This window comes from Haliotis rubra, unplaced genomic scaffold, assembly GCF_003918875.1.
Source record: "Haliotis rubra isolate DU_JTF1 unplaced genomic scaffold, ASM391887v1 Scf1476, whole genome shotgun sequence".
NCBI lineage: Eukaryota > Metazoa > Mollusca > Gastropoda > Lepetellida > Haliotidae > Haliotis > Haliotis rubra.
The window spans coordinates 89,505-105,625 of record NW_025765421.1 but is presented as its reverse complement, the minus strand read 5'-3'; the positions used below and the strand labels follow the sequence as shown (position 1 = coordinate 105,625).

The 16,121-nt window shown below is 42.1% G+C and overlaps 2 protein-coding genes across 3 annotated transcripts in view; both read right to left on the bottom strand.

Moving 5' to 3' along the window:
• The window catches only part of LOC124269803, a 50,484-nt gene extending 41,332 nt beyond the window's left edge, over positions 1-9,152 (bottom strand). For both annotated transcript variants that reach the window (XM_046704839.1, XM_046704840.1), the window contains exon 1: positions 9,021-9,152. In XM_046704839.1, coding sequence (XP_046560795.1) covers positions 9,021-9,138 — 118 coding nt within the window. In that variant the 5' untranslated portion in view covers positions 9,139-9,152. The remainder of the gene's footprint in view (positions 1-9,020) is intronic.
• A 51-nt stretch (positions 9,153-9,203) lies between these two features.
• Positions 9,204-9,666, bottom strand: LOC124269804 (endoglucanase-like). The gene is made up of 2 exons (XM_046704841.1): positions 9,372-9,666; positions 9,204-9,325 (listed from the first exon to the last, which is right to left on the bottom strand). Exons 1-2 carry the CDS (start codon positions 9,664-9,666, stop codon positions 9,204-9,206), a joined length of 417 nt encoding a protein of 138 aa, XP_046560797.1.
• Positions 9,667-16,121: the final 6,455 nt, after the last annotated feature.

The window sequence follows — 16,121 nt, the reverse complement described above, 5'->3', positions numbered from 1 at the left end:
ACCGGCAGCAGTAGAGGGTGGCAGTTCAATGCTTTTGTAAATGTTATTTTTCAGTTGCAAGGCATACAGTTTGCCGTCGACTCCGGGTTCGTCAAATCCATGCGTGTCCCCGAGGTCAGAGATCGCTATGTTGGCCATTTTCTAACGCGTGTTAATGGACCTCAAGACATGATCACTGTCGTATGTGCAGCGTCGCACTGAGATATCCTATACTTATGGGATCGTGTTTAATGTCTTAAACTGATATTTCCAATTCCATGATGGTGCCTCATGTTAATTTCTTGTACTGCCGCGACGAAAACAATTCGGTTTGACATCAACCCGAGCGTTCTCGCCAACAGTCAACTGAGTCTCAAGTTGGTTTTTCCGTTGTTGGCTACCACAACCATGCCGTTCGAGTTGTTCATTTTGAGTTTGGCTCCCACGGGTTTGAAGATTTCTTCGTTGAGCGAGCACACGCTGTAGTAGCCGTCCATTAGTTGGTTGCGTTCGTTATTGACGATCAGCCTGTTGTTGTTGCCGCTGATGCTGGTCCATCGTGGGTAGTAGGTAATATCGCAGAGCGCGACTTCGAGCTGACCGGATGTGTTATCGATGTATCCGGGAGTGTTTTATTCTAAAAGAGATATAGATTAAAATTTTCTGTTTTACCAGCTGTTGAATCAGGGAAGGAGTCATTGTAGCCCAAGCTTCTTCAAGCTCTCTCTGGCAACCCCGGAAATTTGTACCTCTGTCACATAAAAGTTCATAAGGCTTGCCACGTCTTGATATGAATCGTCTAAGGGACATCAAAAATGAATCCGTGTCCATTTTCTCCACAATGTCGAGACAAACAGCCCTAGTTGTCAAACATTTGTAGAGAATGCCCCATCTCTTCTTCAATCTCTGAGCAACCTTCACAATCAAAGGACCAAAACAGTCTATTCCAGTGGAATAAAAAATCTGGCTTGAATAATCGAAGTCGTGCTGACGTTAATCAGCCATCTTGGGAGCTTCTGGCTTTGCCCTCCATTTCTGGCATGTACTGCACTTGCGCTGATACTTGCTTGCCTCTCTTCCATGTATGATCCAGAATGTTCTCCTCATTTCTGCAAGAACCGCTCTGGCCCATAGTGTTTACGGCGTTCGACATACTCCTTTATTAGAAGCTGGGTTATGGTATGCTTTGGATCCAACACTACAGGGTGTTTCAAGTCACCAGGTATGTCTTCAGATCTGTTCAGTCTTCCGCCAACACGGATAACCTTGTATGTTGAATTGTATACAGGATCAATCTTCAACAACCTACTACTGGAAGGTAAGTGGTAAGTGCAGTAAATTCATCTGGAAAGCACTGTCGCTGAGCAAGGCTGTAGAGATGCATTTCAGTTTGTGTCTAGTCTCAGCCTTATCAGCTTCCCCATGAAGCACCTCCATAGTTTTGGTGACGAGATCGTTCCAATCTGTACAACTGTTAGGATCAACAGGCAGATCAACATTGAATCCTGACATCAAACACCTTGTTTTCAATTCACTTTCATCTAAAGTGTCTGGCTGAAATTAAATCGGCCACTGGTCATGAGGTCGATGCAAGAAAGTTGGACCATTTCTCCATCTAGATTGTTCATCAGTTATGTCCATTAATTTCCTGCTTTTCAAGTCATCTGCTAGATTGGATGCAGTGTTGATATAACACCACTGATTCAGTGAGGGTTTGTATCTCAGCAATACGTGTTCCAACAAACACTTTGAAACGGCAAGAGTCAGATTTGATCCATGTTAATACTGTTGTTGAATCACTCCAAAGAAAGATTCTGTGTATTGTTCACTAGACAATACATCTGACAATTGAGCTCCAGCAAGAGCTGCACATAACTCCAACCTAGGCATGGACAATTGACGCTTAGGTGCAACTCGCATACGTGCTTGAAGAAATCCGACTTGAATATAGTCACCATCAACAGTTCTCATATATGCAACAGCTCCATATGTCCGCTCGGATGCATCACAGAAAATATTAATTTCCCGCGTTGTTCCTTTGGGGTCAGTTGTCAATGTAGCAAAACAACGTGGAAGTCGCAAATCACTGACATTTCGAAGCTGCAACTGTCATATATCGCACCTTGTTCAATAGTTGCATCCCAGTCTCTCTTGACTGCTCAATACACTTAGCTACAGCTAAGAAGGGCTTAAAAATCAATAGGATCATATTGTCCTGCAAGTATCACGATAAATCACTCTCAAGGTAAGTGAGGCATATTCTGTTAGCTTCTGTTTGTAACCAAGCTCATCAGTATTGATGTACCACAACAAACCTAAAGTTCTCTCAGACTGATCATCTCCACTTCTGTTCAACCACATCTCGCAGCATGAATCTGAGCGGTCCTCAGATGGGACATCTCACACAACAGAAGCATCATTACTGGTCCCCAACAGTTTCCCAATATCATAAAGCAAGATTCTAGCTTCTTCACTAGTTGGTACACTGCCAAGGCAGTTGTCAACATAGAAAGCCTCCATAACAGATCTCTTGACGTTCTTTCCCAGAGCTGTGATCCTTCACATGCCTCTGTAACGCATAAGTAGCACAAAATGGACTGCATGTTGTTCCAAATGGCAGTACCTGCCATTCATAAATATCTGGTTCACCATAGCATCTCATGTCATGCCACAGAAAACGAAGAAGTGATCTGTCCCTTGGCAAAAGTCTCACCTGATGGAACATAGCCTTTATTTCCCCAGCAATGGCAACAGAATGCTGTCGAAATCTCATAAGAACTCCAAGTAGGGATGGTCCTAACTGTGGTCCAGGTAGCAATTTCTTGTTGAGATTTTTACCATTGTGTTCAAAGGAGCAATTAAACACCAACCGGTGTTTATCATAGTGTTCCACAACATGATGAGAGATGTACCATGACTCAGAAGTCCTTCTGTCCTCTTCGTCACTAATAACTCGTACTAGTCCAGCTTCAACTAAGTTGTATATAAGACCACTGTGTATTTCTGCCTTTGCTGGATGACTCAGTAAACGGCTCCATACCTTGAAGTGTTGGGATCATATCTTCCTTTGAGGCATCAAACACTGTATCATCAAATCTCAACAATGGAGTTGCATATCTGTAAACACCATTCACTTCCACTCTTTCAGTGTGGGTTTCTAACATATGCAAGAGCAAAGGTTATCCTGCTTGGACCTTGTCACATCCTTATTCAGATAAGGTATCACATCTATTTTCCACAATGCCTGAACATCACTCATGAGACCAGTAGATTCCATCTCTGTGAATAATACTGCTTGGGTCTTAACTTGTTTCTGTACATTTTGGGGTCCTTGAAGTGACCAACCCTGGTATGCACAGCTATTGGCGAATCACTCGGTCCACTTCTAATTGGTTCTTGAGGCACAATCAATTCAGCCAAGTCTGAACCAATCAAATTTACTGGCTTAGCATTGTCAATATTTGGCAAAGGTAAGTCTCTGATATGTGCCCACTGTTTCTGTAGTGCAGCCACTGGGTATGTATATTCAGATAAAGTTACTTGGCGTGAAGGCATTGACGACATTGTATCGTGTTTCTGGCAAATCCTTTGCAGATACCTGGAGATTCACAGACTGTCCACTACACAGATATGGCTCACGCCTAATTGTTTGAAAGCAAAGCGGTATCTGGTATCTCCACAAGATCAAGAGACTTCACAGCAGATTCAAGGATCATAGTTCTTTGGGATCCGTCATCAAGGATCACGTGAGGCATTCATGCTTTGGCATTGTCCATACAAAGTAACTTCAACGACATTCAACATGGTATTAAGGGGCTTGGATGGCTGATCAAGATATACTTGTGCAGATGGGGAAGATGCTTTCATATCTTCTGTGCTGTCATTTTCTGTATGCATCATGTAGGGCAGTAGATGCAACTTCGTTACAGAGTTGCACGGTTTCTTTAGGTTACAGTCCTCTGGTTTATGTTTTCATAGCAAACATCTCTCATCCAAGATTCAACTTCCACATCAAGAAAGCTTCTTAAACTCTGGGCAATTATTCAGAAAATGATCAGCTGATACACATTTAGGACAGTATCCTTTTGTACTTTGGTTTGACCAGTTGACTCTGTTGTCGACCATTTGAAGCATTTTGTTGAGTGTAGAATGTTGAAGCAGAACTTGCTTCCTTACTGTGTTGGCTGGAGATATCTGTACATCGAGATATTAAACTATCAAACTTACTGGAGTCACTTTTAGGCACTGCTTGATGAGATAATCTTTTGGCCCTTGATTTCAGGTGAAACCACTGGTCAAGATGGGTCAAATTGTATGATACAGTAGAACCTGAATCATACAGTCCCTGTTTGATACAGTACTCTGTAAAGTTATCACGCATACCATGGGGAAGATTGGTGATCAAAGTTCACACATGACGCGCTGTCACAGTTCTGCTCTGCTCTGCATAGATTTCAACATCCCAAATAATGACTGTATATGCAAGGCAAAATTCTCAAAGGCATCCTAATCCCCAAACTTAATCGGTGGACTGTTAAGCAAGGCACTTATCTCATTCTGAATCAGTTGGCCTGCACTACCATATATGCGTTGCAACTCCTGCATAGCTCTTGTATAAGGTGTAGGGTTAAACATGAAGGCCTCGGCAAGCTGTCTTGGTTTATTCCCAAGTTTGTCCAATAATAGTTGATACTTGTATGATTCAGTCAGGTGAGGGTGTACATCAACTAAGGTCTCAAGTGCCATCTTCAGTAAGATAAAGTCTCGTTCCTTACCACTCTTGAACTCTGGTAGAGTAGGTTTAGGAATTCCATACACAGAGGAAATCAGCATTGCATTCATGGGCAAATCAGCACTGGTAGCACCTGAAGCAAGTTTGGGCTGAGGTACATCAGCAGGTGATGGATTAACATGGAAATCCTCATTCTGTCTGGGTACAAATAAGTGAGCACTTGGATCAAGGCTGTGATTTTGGCCTACATGTGAATGTTCAATTTCATGTTTGATATGTCTATTGGAGGGTATTGGTGCACATTGATCAATAATTTCCTTGGGGGTATGTTACCTCAGTGTTAACTTCTCTGGGATTGGATGTCTCACTGACATCTGGCTCTTTCATCCTATCACCATGATCCCCACTGTCAATCATAGATGAAATTAACGTTGCCTCTATATACTTGTTCTCAGCTTCTCTTAAATTTCTTTCTTTAGTTATCTGTAACATCCTACTTTCTTTTCTCTTTCTTGATAGTCCTCTCCATTCTCTCTAACTCATGTCTAGTTTCAGATGCTTTATCCTCCATATGCTTAATGTGAACAGCTATCTCTCTTTCTTCCTCTAACTGTTTCTTAAGTTCATCAAGTTCATGTTTTCGTTTCACCGTCTCAAGTTCGGCAGTTTGCCTATCACTCAGCCTGGACAAAACGGACAAACTAGTTGAATGTGCTCTTCCTACACTTACTTCTGAACGAGTAGTCATTATTTCATCAAGTTCATAATTCATGTCAACAACATAATCTGACAAAAGGGCAGGTGGTCGTCTGCGTCTGGACGAAAACCGGACAGGGCGCCCATCTTCCGAGCGTGGCAGTGTTCCACCGGGCATATCATAGTCATCATCGTCAAAGTTCATAATTAGGCAAGTACTTACACAATCCATTTCATGGGACCATGAAAAGAAGACCAGAAGTTGCCGGTAGTTAGTGTAAGTGTTTACTGGCATTCATGTTTCATTACAGGCATTTCCGGCATTTGCTTGAGGCAAAATTACCTCACTGTCAACCCACGGACAGCACGTGGTTACATAACAAATATACATGTACAAGAGCAAAGGAAATCGGGTGCTTCTGCTGGGTGTATGTAACTGTTGAACTGGCAAAAAAGGGAAAAGGCTTAATTCCCTTATCATAATTAAAACTCAAAATAACAAAATGCATTACTTTCTGACAACTTCTACAACGTAATCGTCTTGGAGTACTCTCCAATTCTTCCAATAACGTCCCTGGTGTCCACCCACAATTGACGGTTCTACAGGAACGACTGGGGCTTGGAAGGGACCAGTCGATTCAAACCTGCTCTTCAGTACCGAGATCTTTGTGCGGCCCCGTAGGAACAACCTCGGCCGGAGTATCTTCTAGTGTTGTTGGAACGACAAAAAGACCCCGAGTATCCGCCCCGTGACGCCAGAAACTTCTTCTCTTTGGACCATTGGATGCCCGGGAAACGGGATCGTAGATGACTTCGTTGAGACGACTGCCAATATATGTTATTCATAGTCTGGACCAACTTGATTAACATCAAGTCCTTTGAGTTCACAGGATAACTGACTGATGCCACCGTCAAATAAGGTAGGTGCCGCCCAGGACTTCCTCAGGAGACGCTTTGTGTAGACGTCCGGCCACATACAGGAGCTTAACAACCCCTGTCGACATAGTAGTGTAATACCTGCCGACGTAGAGGCCAAGTGATCCGAGATAAACTCATGATCTTCACGCTGCATAGCAAGTGTAGACAGGATCATCCGCTCCTCTTCCGTTCTAGGATTCTTAAAGACGTTTAAGAGCGCCTCGTTAATTGCCCTGGATCTTGCTAACCCGAAGAAAGCCCTCCGGGTTGTCGTGTTGGGCCAACTTCTTATCTTCGACTCGGTAGCTTCATGACTTCACATCGCAGGCCAGGTAGAAGTCTTCATCTACCTCAGGCGCCTTCATAAAATGGTCCATGTTGTGATGTCGAAATCATCGTTCGGTAAACGGAGGGGTATGTTGCCCCTGAGTCCTCGAAGCCTTACCAAAGGCTGCCTTCAGGTTGTCTGCTACTTCCGAGATGGGCTTCATCGGCGGGATGGTGATCAACTCAAAGTCGTCACCCCGCATGCAGTATGTCTCGGCCGGGTTGGATGTCTTTGTCGGCGATGATTTCGGGAGGCCGTCAGCCTCCCAAGACAGCACTTCAGTATCAGGATGGATATATGCATGCGCCATCAGCGTGCTGTTCTTCTTCAAACGCCCGATCCCGGATGTGTGTCTTCAATGTTGGTTGCTGATACTGCGGTACAAGGCCTTCTCGCCGTTGCCCGTAGAGCTGCTGCGAGATAACTAGTTGCTTGGATATAATGCGCTATATAAATATCCTATAATAATAATACAGTTTAAGCTATCTTCACGTTGCCCTGGATAGACATCTGCTTCTGCTGGATGTCTAATTTCTTTTCCATAGCCTGATACACCCGGCCGGGTGATCACATCAACAAAGTCTTCAGCATAGTAGTCTTCATCGTTGATTCGAGACCACTTCTGAGTGACAGCTGTCACAGTCTCATCGTCCGGACATTGTCGGCCGATGTAAGCGTTCAAACGCTAACAGGTTCTCCGTTGACATCTCTGCTTCTGCTGGATCAATTGTGCCCTCGATTGACTGCCCCTCAAAGGGAGCAGCGATCCCGGCGAAGACTGCAAGGATGACTGCAATCCTCTCGGTGATTGCTGCGAACAGACATGACTTACCGACCTCGTAGACTTAATCTAGAGGAATGCCTGGACGAAGAGGACTGCTTCGCTGACGATGTTGACCTGGTTTTCGGTATGCTTCGATGGTGTCTCTGCTGGAGAGGACTTCCTCTTACCTGAGGTATGTACTGTTACCTCTGCCAGCACGTGAGATGGCGCAGACTTTGACTGGGACCACATCATAGACACGGGATACGGCGAACAGGCGACGTAGTCCGCAACAAAACTCACAAGGCCAGTGACTGCCTCATCTTGACACAGGCTAGCTGGACCTGACAACAGCTTGTGTAAGTTTAGTTTCAAATTCACATGTCAAAAATTTACAAGTCAATAATCACATGTTATAAGTCAATAATACATTTTTAAACCCCACGCAAGGTTATAAAAATATGCATATTATGTGATTATACACAAAACAACAACATCAAACCAATATACAGCAGTAAAAGAACACCAGGGTGTGAGTCAAGCGCTGTACGTGATGTGGTCAATGTTTACATTCGCAAAATTAAACAGACAGTCACTTCGAACGGAGTGAAAAACGTAAGTTAACTGACAAAATTTATAGAATATTTGTTGCAAATATGATGAATAATATTGCTATAAAGGCATTCACGGCAGAATTTGAGTTATTTATCCAAAGTTAGAAGAGATATAAGCCGAGAAGGGACCCTGAGAAACCGACCAACCGTCCGCTTGGGCGATAGAGGAGAGAGTGAGGTTTGAGGAGTGCGCGGATCACGTGGACGCTTTTGGCGGGAAAAGGAGGTAGCTCAGGGTGGGTGATTGTACGTTCGCTTCAAGGGAATTTTGAAGGGATTCAAGTTTCCACATAACCGTTCGGAAGAGGGGAAAGAGAAAGTAAATAAGCATGAGTCAGGATATGGAAAAATAGTATTTTGTGTGGGCAGGTAAGTTTTGGTCAGGGCTGGCAAGTTTTACATCTAACCTGCCCTGTGGTCTGGCTGAAATTTTTGGGAGTTTCATACCCTGCAAGAACATATCTGACATTACACAATGGTCGCACATGCACGCACGCACGCACGCACGCACGCACGCACGCACGCACGCACGCACGCACACACACACATATAATGACTAATGTGAATCTTTGATGAATCATTATCTTTACTGCGGAATAGTACCACTGTAGGCTACTGTTTTCAAATTTTCAAACAAGATCATGACCAGTCCAATGTACTGAGTAGTTTCCATACCAGCAAAACTTACAGAAACACTGACTAAAGAACATATGCTATGTATACATTGCTTGTAACTTTATATACCTTACTTGAATATGTCAGCCGCACAGAAAGCATGTCAATCACCTGAATCTGTTAGATGCTAAATGCTATGTGCTGACACCAAAATGAAATGAAGAGAACAAACAAGCTTTAGATCAAATTAGCACACCAGGTTTTCCATTGTATCAAGACATTACAATATTTCATTGTGGGGCAATAAATGCAAACTTATAAATCACAGCTGTAAAGTGCACTAATATATATTTTGACCATCAATATTGCTTTTACCTGAAGCACTTAGTTCTGAGTTGAAACCCACAGTTCCATGGCTTTTATCTACACTCTGCACAGAAGAGCCCACCTTTGGCTGAGTGGCATGTTGGGAACTTGTACATGGCTGGAACATCTGTTTAGTCTGAGGACTGGTGCATTGAGGCACCCGTGAATATATGACATCATGGCTGCCATCATCTAATTTAAGACGTTTTGGCAAGGTAGGTTGGTCTTCCTCTGTGTTCCCCGACAAATTTGTCTTGGAACATCAGTTGGACTTTGTGTCTGAGGAATAGAAGGACCTTGTGTGACATTCTGAGGGACTTGAGTTGTGTTGGAGTAGGACCTGTGTTGGAGCACCAGTAGGACCTTGTGTTGGAGAATCAGTAGGACCTTGTGTTGGAGCATCAGTAGCCCCTAGTGTTGGAGCATTAGTAGCCCCTAGTGTTGGAGCATTAGTAGCCCCTGTGTTGGAGCCAGTAGGACCTTGAGTTGGAACATCAGTAGGATCTTGTGTTGGAGAATCAGCAGGACTTTGAGTTAGAGCAATAGGAGGACTTAGTGTTGGAGAATCAGGAAGACTTTGAGTGTCAGAATCCAGACAATCATCCTCTGACTCATACCAATTGTAGAAATCCCCGTCAGAGTCATTTGGATCCATTTTGGATGTCACTTATTCATCAGCAGATGAAACTGGATATCAGATGTTGTTGACATGGTCACCTAAAAATATTTCAAATACCGGTACATAGATACAGACACGTTAATCATAGCAGGTACAATCTCAAGTTATATGTTCCATGTAGCATATGAAGCATTATAACTGAGTTAAACAAGTTAAAAATTGTTAGCAAGGCTCACCAATACCCCTAATCGTGACTCCACGCTTCAACTGTTCAACAATTAGTAAACATTATTCTTTCACCTGATGAAGGGACCTGGAATGGTCTCGAAACGTCGTGAGAGAAATTAAAAAGAAGTTTAATCCATAAAAATATCTTGGACAAGATATCTTGACAAAAATACAAAATATCTATCAAACATTGCACTGCACCTTTCCTATGAACAATGACCATTACCCAAATCTGAAAACAATCCATTAAATGTCTGTAAAGTTATTGGTTGAATAATTTGATGTGGAACTTTTCTCCCAAGTTCAGGAGATGTACTTTGTGACAATTCTCCATTTATTTAAAATATCAAAATATAACTTTGCTCTGCGCCTCTCCTATCAACATGGAAGGTGATCCCAAAATTTGAAAACTATCCACTCAAAAGTGTTCAATTGTTCTCTGAGCTTCTTTACCAAAACAAGATTTTGTTTGTATAATAAACCAAATTCCAGATATTTTCAATTGCTAAACATACTAGTTGACATTGCTAGGAGTGCAACATTTGGCTGTCATGAAAATGGGTCTTGTCAAACAGTATAAACTCTAAGTCATCAATGCAGTGATGAAGATAACTCAAACATACATGCCAATAAAATATTGCCAGTAACATATAATACCATCACCATGATTACATCATACACAAATGTTTTTGTCTCTAAATAATTCAAGTTTATGCATATGGTCATATGTGATGTGTTCCGCAATTCCATATTATTGTTTTCTGCTATTTGTTGATGTATTTTAGTATGGGAAATTTCTTTTGGAAGTCACCTCCCTTTGGCCTAGTTATTGCCAAGAGTGTTTGGCGAGCCTACCAGCTTCAAGCATACACACTAAAGACCTGAGTTCGATTCCCCACATGGGTCTAATGTGGGAAGCCCATTTCTGGTGTCCTCCGTCGTGATTGCGTAAAACTAAACCCACTCACACACTCACTTTGTTTCCAAGGGCATTTGACAGTTAAACTTAACAGGAGCCCATTACTTTGCAACAACAAAACCCAGCAGAGGAGTGCACCTGCCAATTGTGACCCGAACAAACACTGCAGTCAGGGTGCAGACAGCCACACTTCAAGCAAAGGTCTGAAACTGGAGGCATGACAGGCACTTCTGTCTGAAAGCCTCAATGATACAGACTGTGAAATCTAAACCAGATAGATAAAGAAATGGTCACAGATGATCACAACTGTGAAATCTAAACGTAGATGATTACAAGACTGTGAAATAAACCTAGATATGTAAAGAAATGGCCATAGGAGACTACAAGATTGTGAAGACATGAAAATGAGCTTTGAAATAAATTGATTCCAAGTCAGATCACATAACTCACATGGAATTACTATCAAACTTCACCTTACAGGTAATTAGTCTCGTTTAATTGTGTAATTCCATTTCACCATCCTCCCTTAGGGGTCACGTGAGATGTTTAGAGTAGATGCAAATATTTTGCACCCTATATCCACAACAACTATATATATATATATATATTTATATATGTATAACACATGTTTATACCAAGAATCTTCAATGTAACACAGGTTACAACTGGTTTGCAGCATTTAAAACATTTTGGCAGAAATAAGTAAAGTGAGTGGCAGGTTGTAATGTCTTCTAAACGAGGATGTTTTGCTACCTGCCGTCCTCAGAATTGTGTGGAGCGGCAGCATACACCTCGATGCCGCGCTAGTCGCAGCAGATCGCACACTATGTGGTTTAAATATGGCTCGTCCACCCGAAGCTCTCACTATCAGCTTCACCCATCTGCTAATTGTGTCTTTGCACACTGCCTTGTGTGGCCGTTGAAGTCCAATAAACATCTGGGGCTCATTACCCCTAATGGCTTGGGTCCTGCCTAAATATGCACGAATATTTTCCACAATGCATAATCTATCATCCTCAGGGTAACTAAAAAACTAGCTCTCCTACATGGTAACTACATCTAGATTGTTTCAATAAATCGCCTATTCTAATAACTAAATGGTTACTTCTAAATTCTACATTCTCTACATGTAGTAAATGCGCAGTTTGAACTCGCTGTCCAGAGGTAAGCACAAAAGAACAGCTGAACGGATAAAAGGTCTTTTAAAGGTATGTCCTGTGATTTTCCATAGTTCTTCATTGAACACAACACTTCCTCAACGTCCCACATGACGGAATAACTCGGCAGTGAGGGTCTTAAATGAAACACGCCTTTCATAAGATGTTTTACGAAATGATGTTGTCCTAGCGGCGTGTCGTCTATGGTGACAATGGATGATAAAGCTGACCTTGCTGTACACAAACCACTGTATCCTAGGCCACTGTGAATCGCCATGAGGAGGATCAGGTCACCACGAGACATAATTTTTAAACTTGTAATTGACCCGGGATGCACAGAGGTCACGTTGTAAATCTGGATACCCTCGTTTAATTGCGTTAAACACCTCGTCAGCCAGTGACCATTCTTTGTCCCGCCAATTAGTGTCACGTGACTCGCGGTCAGCTAAGGTATTCTGGGCAGCTGGCAAAAAGGCAGCAGAAACCCAGAGATTTCTGTCGATGCACCAGTCCAATAATGATCTAACTTCCTCATAACAGTTTAATTTGCTACGGCCTTGTTTATTCACATATGCCACGGCTGTCGTGTTGTCAATTAACACTCTTACGTGTTGATAATAACGCAAGGAACACAAACTTTGAATAGCAAGCTTGGCAGCTCGGATTTCAAAACAGTTTATGTGTGTCTGTTGCTCCTCTGCTGACCAGCCTCCCCCAGTTGTTTGCCCTTCGCACGCCCCTCCCCAGCCGGTGAGGGACGCATCGGAAGATAACTCTATCTCTGGGTCAGGGGTATAAACAGGGGTTGGTAGCTTCCCTATGTTGTTTATCCACCAGTTTAATTCAGGAATAAACACAGGAGGCATATCAACTCTAGCATCAAAATTTCCTTTATGTATGTATCACATGCAGTATACAGTATATCAAGTGCAATATACTGTATACCACATACACTATACGGCGTGCCACGTGCAGTGTGCGCTGGGCGAACTCCCAGTGTCGTAACACTGATCGCCTCCCCCTTTCCCCTTAGCAAACACCGCATTGGGGATGTAACGAGGTCACAGGTCAAGCACGTACTGGTCAGCTGTTTGGCCAGTGGCCTGATAATGGGTGCAGGATTTAAACATACTCTTGAAATTCTGACACTGTGGCTTTCTGCTATGGTCTTATTAGGTCAAGAGTAGGATGATCCTGATGACCACTGCACGAGAGGCATGTGGGTTGTGGACGAGGTTCCACATGGTCTTGCCATAATACCATTTCAGGAAGACAGATTATCAGACTTGAGATATAGTCAAACTAATGAGCGTTGGTTAGTTAGTTTGGAACTGGGAGCTGAGCACTAAGCTCCTAGTTAAACACAGCTCACAATAAAACGTTGTGGACCCGCAGACGGACTTGTGTTGTCACTTTGAGGTATATCCGCCAACACACAACAACCAACACCTACTACAACAACAACATAGTAGTAGACAACCTGAAACGTCTACGGACTGGTGTTGCTACGGCGGATATATTGGTGGAGACAAGATCTTCGGTACCTCCAAGCACCAAGCACGAAGCAAAAAGAAGTTATATCAAGACAAAGTCTTAGGTCCTGGGGCTCCACAACAACAGCAACAACAGTCTCAACAAAGAACAACAACACGCAACAAGGCATTCTCAAGGTATTCTGTGTGATCTGTGCTTTCGTCATTGTATTTTCATCATTATCATCCGTCCTCGAAGCCTTTGTGATTACCCCAGTGATCATCACATGACCACCCCATTGCTGTTTCTTGGACTTGGAAACCCGAACATATACCAGACAAACTGTAAGTGGAGCGGAGAATCCAGCTTCTTTGGCCTGCACCAAGCCCCCTGTGTACAGTTTTCACAAATACCTTCAGAACGGATCAGCAACAACTCTGTGACAGGGATCGGCGATGACCACGTCATTACCTGAACTTTAGAACTCTCTGCTCAACTGCCTTACGGTGTCTTGGCAGAATAACCTACCGAACACTTCTCAGGACAATAGTGACATTTGTTTTCAAACAGTGTGTTTCTTATTTAATTCTTTGGAACGCTGTCGGTAAGAAATCTTTTCTGTTACCATTTTGTTTGCATTAAACATGGATGTTCTTTATGACCCATAGGGCTTTCCATACAGCCCGATAACATCAGAATTTAACTCCTGCTCTTCAAGAGCGCCTGCTGAACGCCAACCGACCCCACCTCCAACCACATCCAATACACGCCAGCCCTGCGTCACATCCATATTGCATTTTCTTTTGCTATTGTGCATATGGACATACTTCACAATTATTGTACACAGTTAAACACCTTCTTTTAACACCACACATATACACAATGCATCAACTCCGTTCACCGCCTCGGTACATTAATATCTACTCCCATTTGAGAGAACTCCCAGTTGTGAGACTCCTAGTTATGAGACAGTGGAGTAGGTAATTAACAAGGAAAACACACCATACTCCCCTGTCTGATAGAATGGATTCACCCTAGCTAATTACTGATTTGCTATGTAACTGAATCTTGTCGAGGTAACTTAATGAAACTTTATAAGATAAATTGATTAACATACTCATGTAAATGTCTTTAATAATTTAAACACTTTGTGTAGGTAACTTCGTGATCAAAGAGAAATTAATTTACCTACTCAGATTTACTCCGTCTGCGAAACTACAAGCTATAGTTTAAGAAATAACTCTGAAATACAAGGAATTTCCAGTCGAACTGCCTCTCATGCCAAACCCTTTCTACCCGACACAATAAATTTATAGAATGCCCTGCCAAATTCGAAAGAGTCATGCAGTCTCAAAGAATTTTAAAACGAAAAAAGATTTATATTGATCTTAATTATGGCTCTTGTTTTTGTCAAATCGTTCCCTGTCGCCTCAGGCTCGGATCTAGCGACCCAAACGCCGATAAGTATAACAGACATTTAATAGACAGTGCACGTTGCTCTTGTGGATATCAACTACCCGTTATAACCTGGATAATATTTTGAACGGAAACAAAGAATTTACTCCTTGTGTAAACCAGAATATATTTGAATCCGGTCCACGATTATATATATCATCAGACACAAGCGCTTCAAATTTTTCAGGGAAATGCTTAAATTAACTCAACAACTTTCTCATGATTGATTTATATTCCTAAAATAGCTTGTTGACACACACACAACTGTAAGTCTCTAATTATGACTACTTAGAGAATAGTTGCATTTGCTGTAATCTGTATATATTTATATGTATTTAAAAATATATTTATGCAATAGTCAATATCGATGGCGTCACATCCTCCATTTCGCTTTTATATATTTTATGTTGCATGGGGCCGGTGTTAACATGATTATTATGACTGGCCGTGTATATACGACATCCTCCTCTGTGAATTATAATTGTGATATTGAATATTATTGATATTGATTTGCCCAAGTATATTATGATATGTTATTCACTTTTACGTTGTATTTATAATGGTGGATGCTGCGTGTTAGAGGAGAAGGAGAGAGAGCAACAAAGAGAGAGAAAGATTGGAGAAAGACGTTCCCTGGTATAACTTCACTCATCTGCATCCTTGTTGTTCTAAGTGTCAAAAATTGATATTGACTGTTATATTTGCCTTGGTATGGCTAGCATTTTCCAAAATATCGTTGTAAGTGTATGTTTTACTTGTAATCCACAGAAACGCAAATATTTTTTTACCTGTCACGGTTTGCATAAACACAAATTACATAGACCTACTGTTAAATCATGGATTAAATAAAAGTTTACTGGACCCACTGACTGACTGGACAGGGTTTATTACATGTCATAAAAGTGAACCCTGCCAGGGAATAATAGAAGCTATTGTAGTAGAATACATTCTCTAATTGGTACCCCTCTAATTAACACCTGTCACAAGGGATGGACCGTTTGGGTGGTTTATTATTGCGTAATCAACAGTCAACAGACCATGAGATGTTGTTGTAAGGCTGTAGGCAAATTGGGATGTAGGGGAATAGAGAACAACCCGTTTGGGTTTGTGGTCAGAGACGGTGTTATGCAGTTGGTGTATTCATGAAATATCATGAACTTGTTAATAGATTATTGGTTATGTTGTCCACACACGGGCGGACTGAGGCAAAACAACCCAAATAAATTCCTTCTTAAAAAACTTCATAGTGTAACTAATTA

Coding starts and splice junctions, on each gene's coding strand:
- LOC124269804 (XM_046704841.1), bottom strand. CDS start 9,666: ATGGATCCAAATGACTCTGACGGGGATTTCTACAATTGGTATGAGTCA. Junction 9,326..9,371: donor TGATTCTCCAACACAAGGTC/CTACTGGTGCTC, acceptor CAACTCAAGTCC/CTCAGAATGTCACACAAGGT.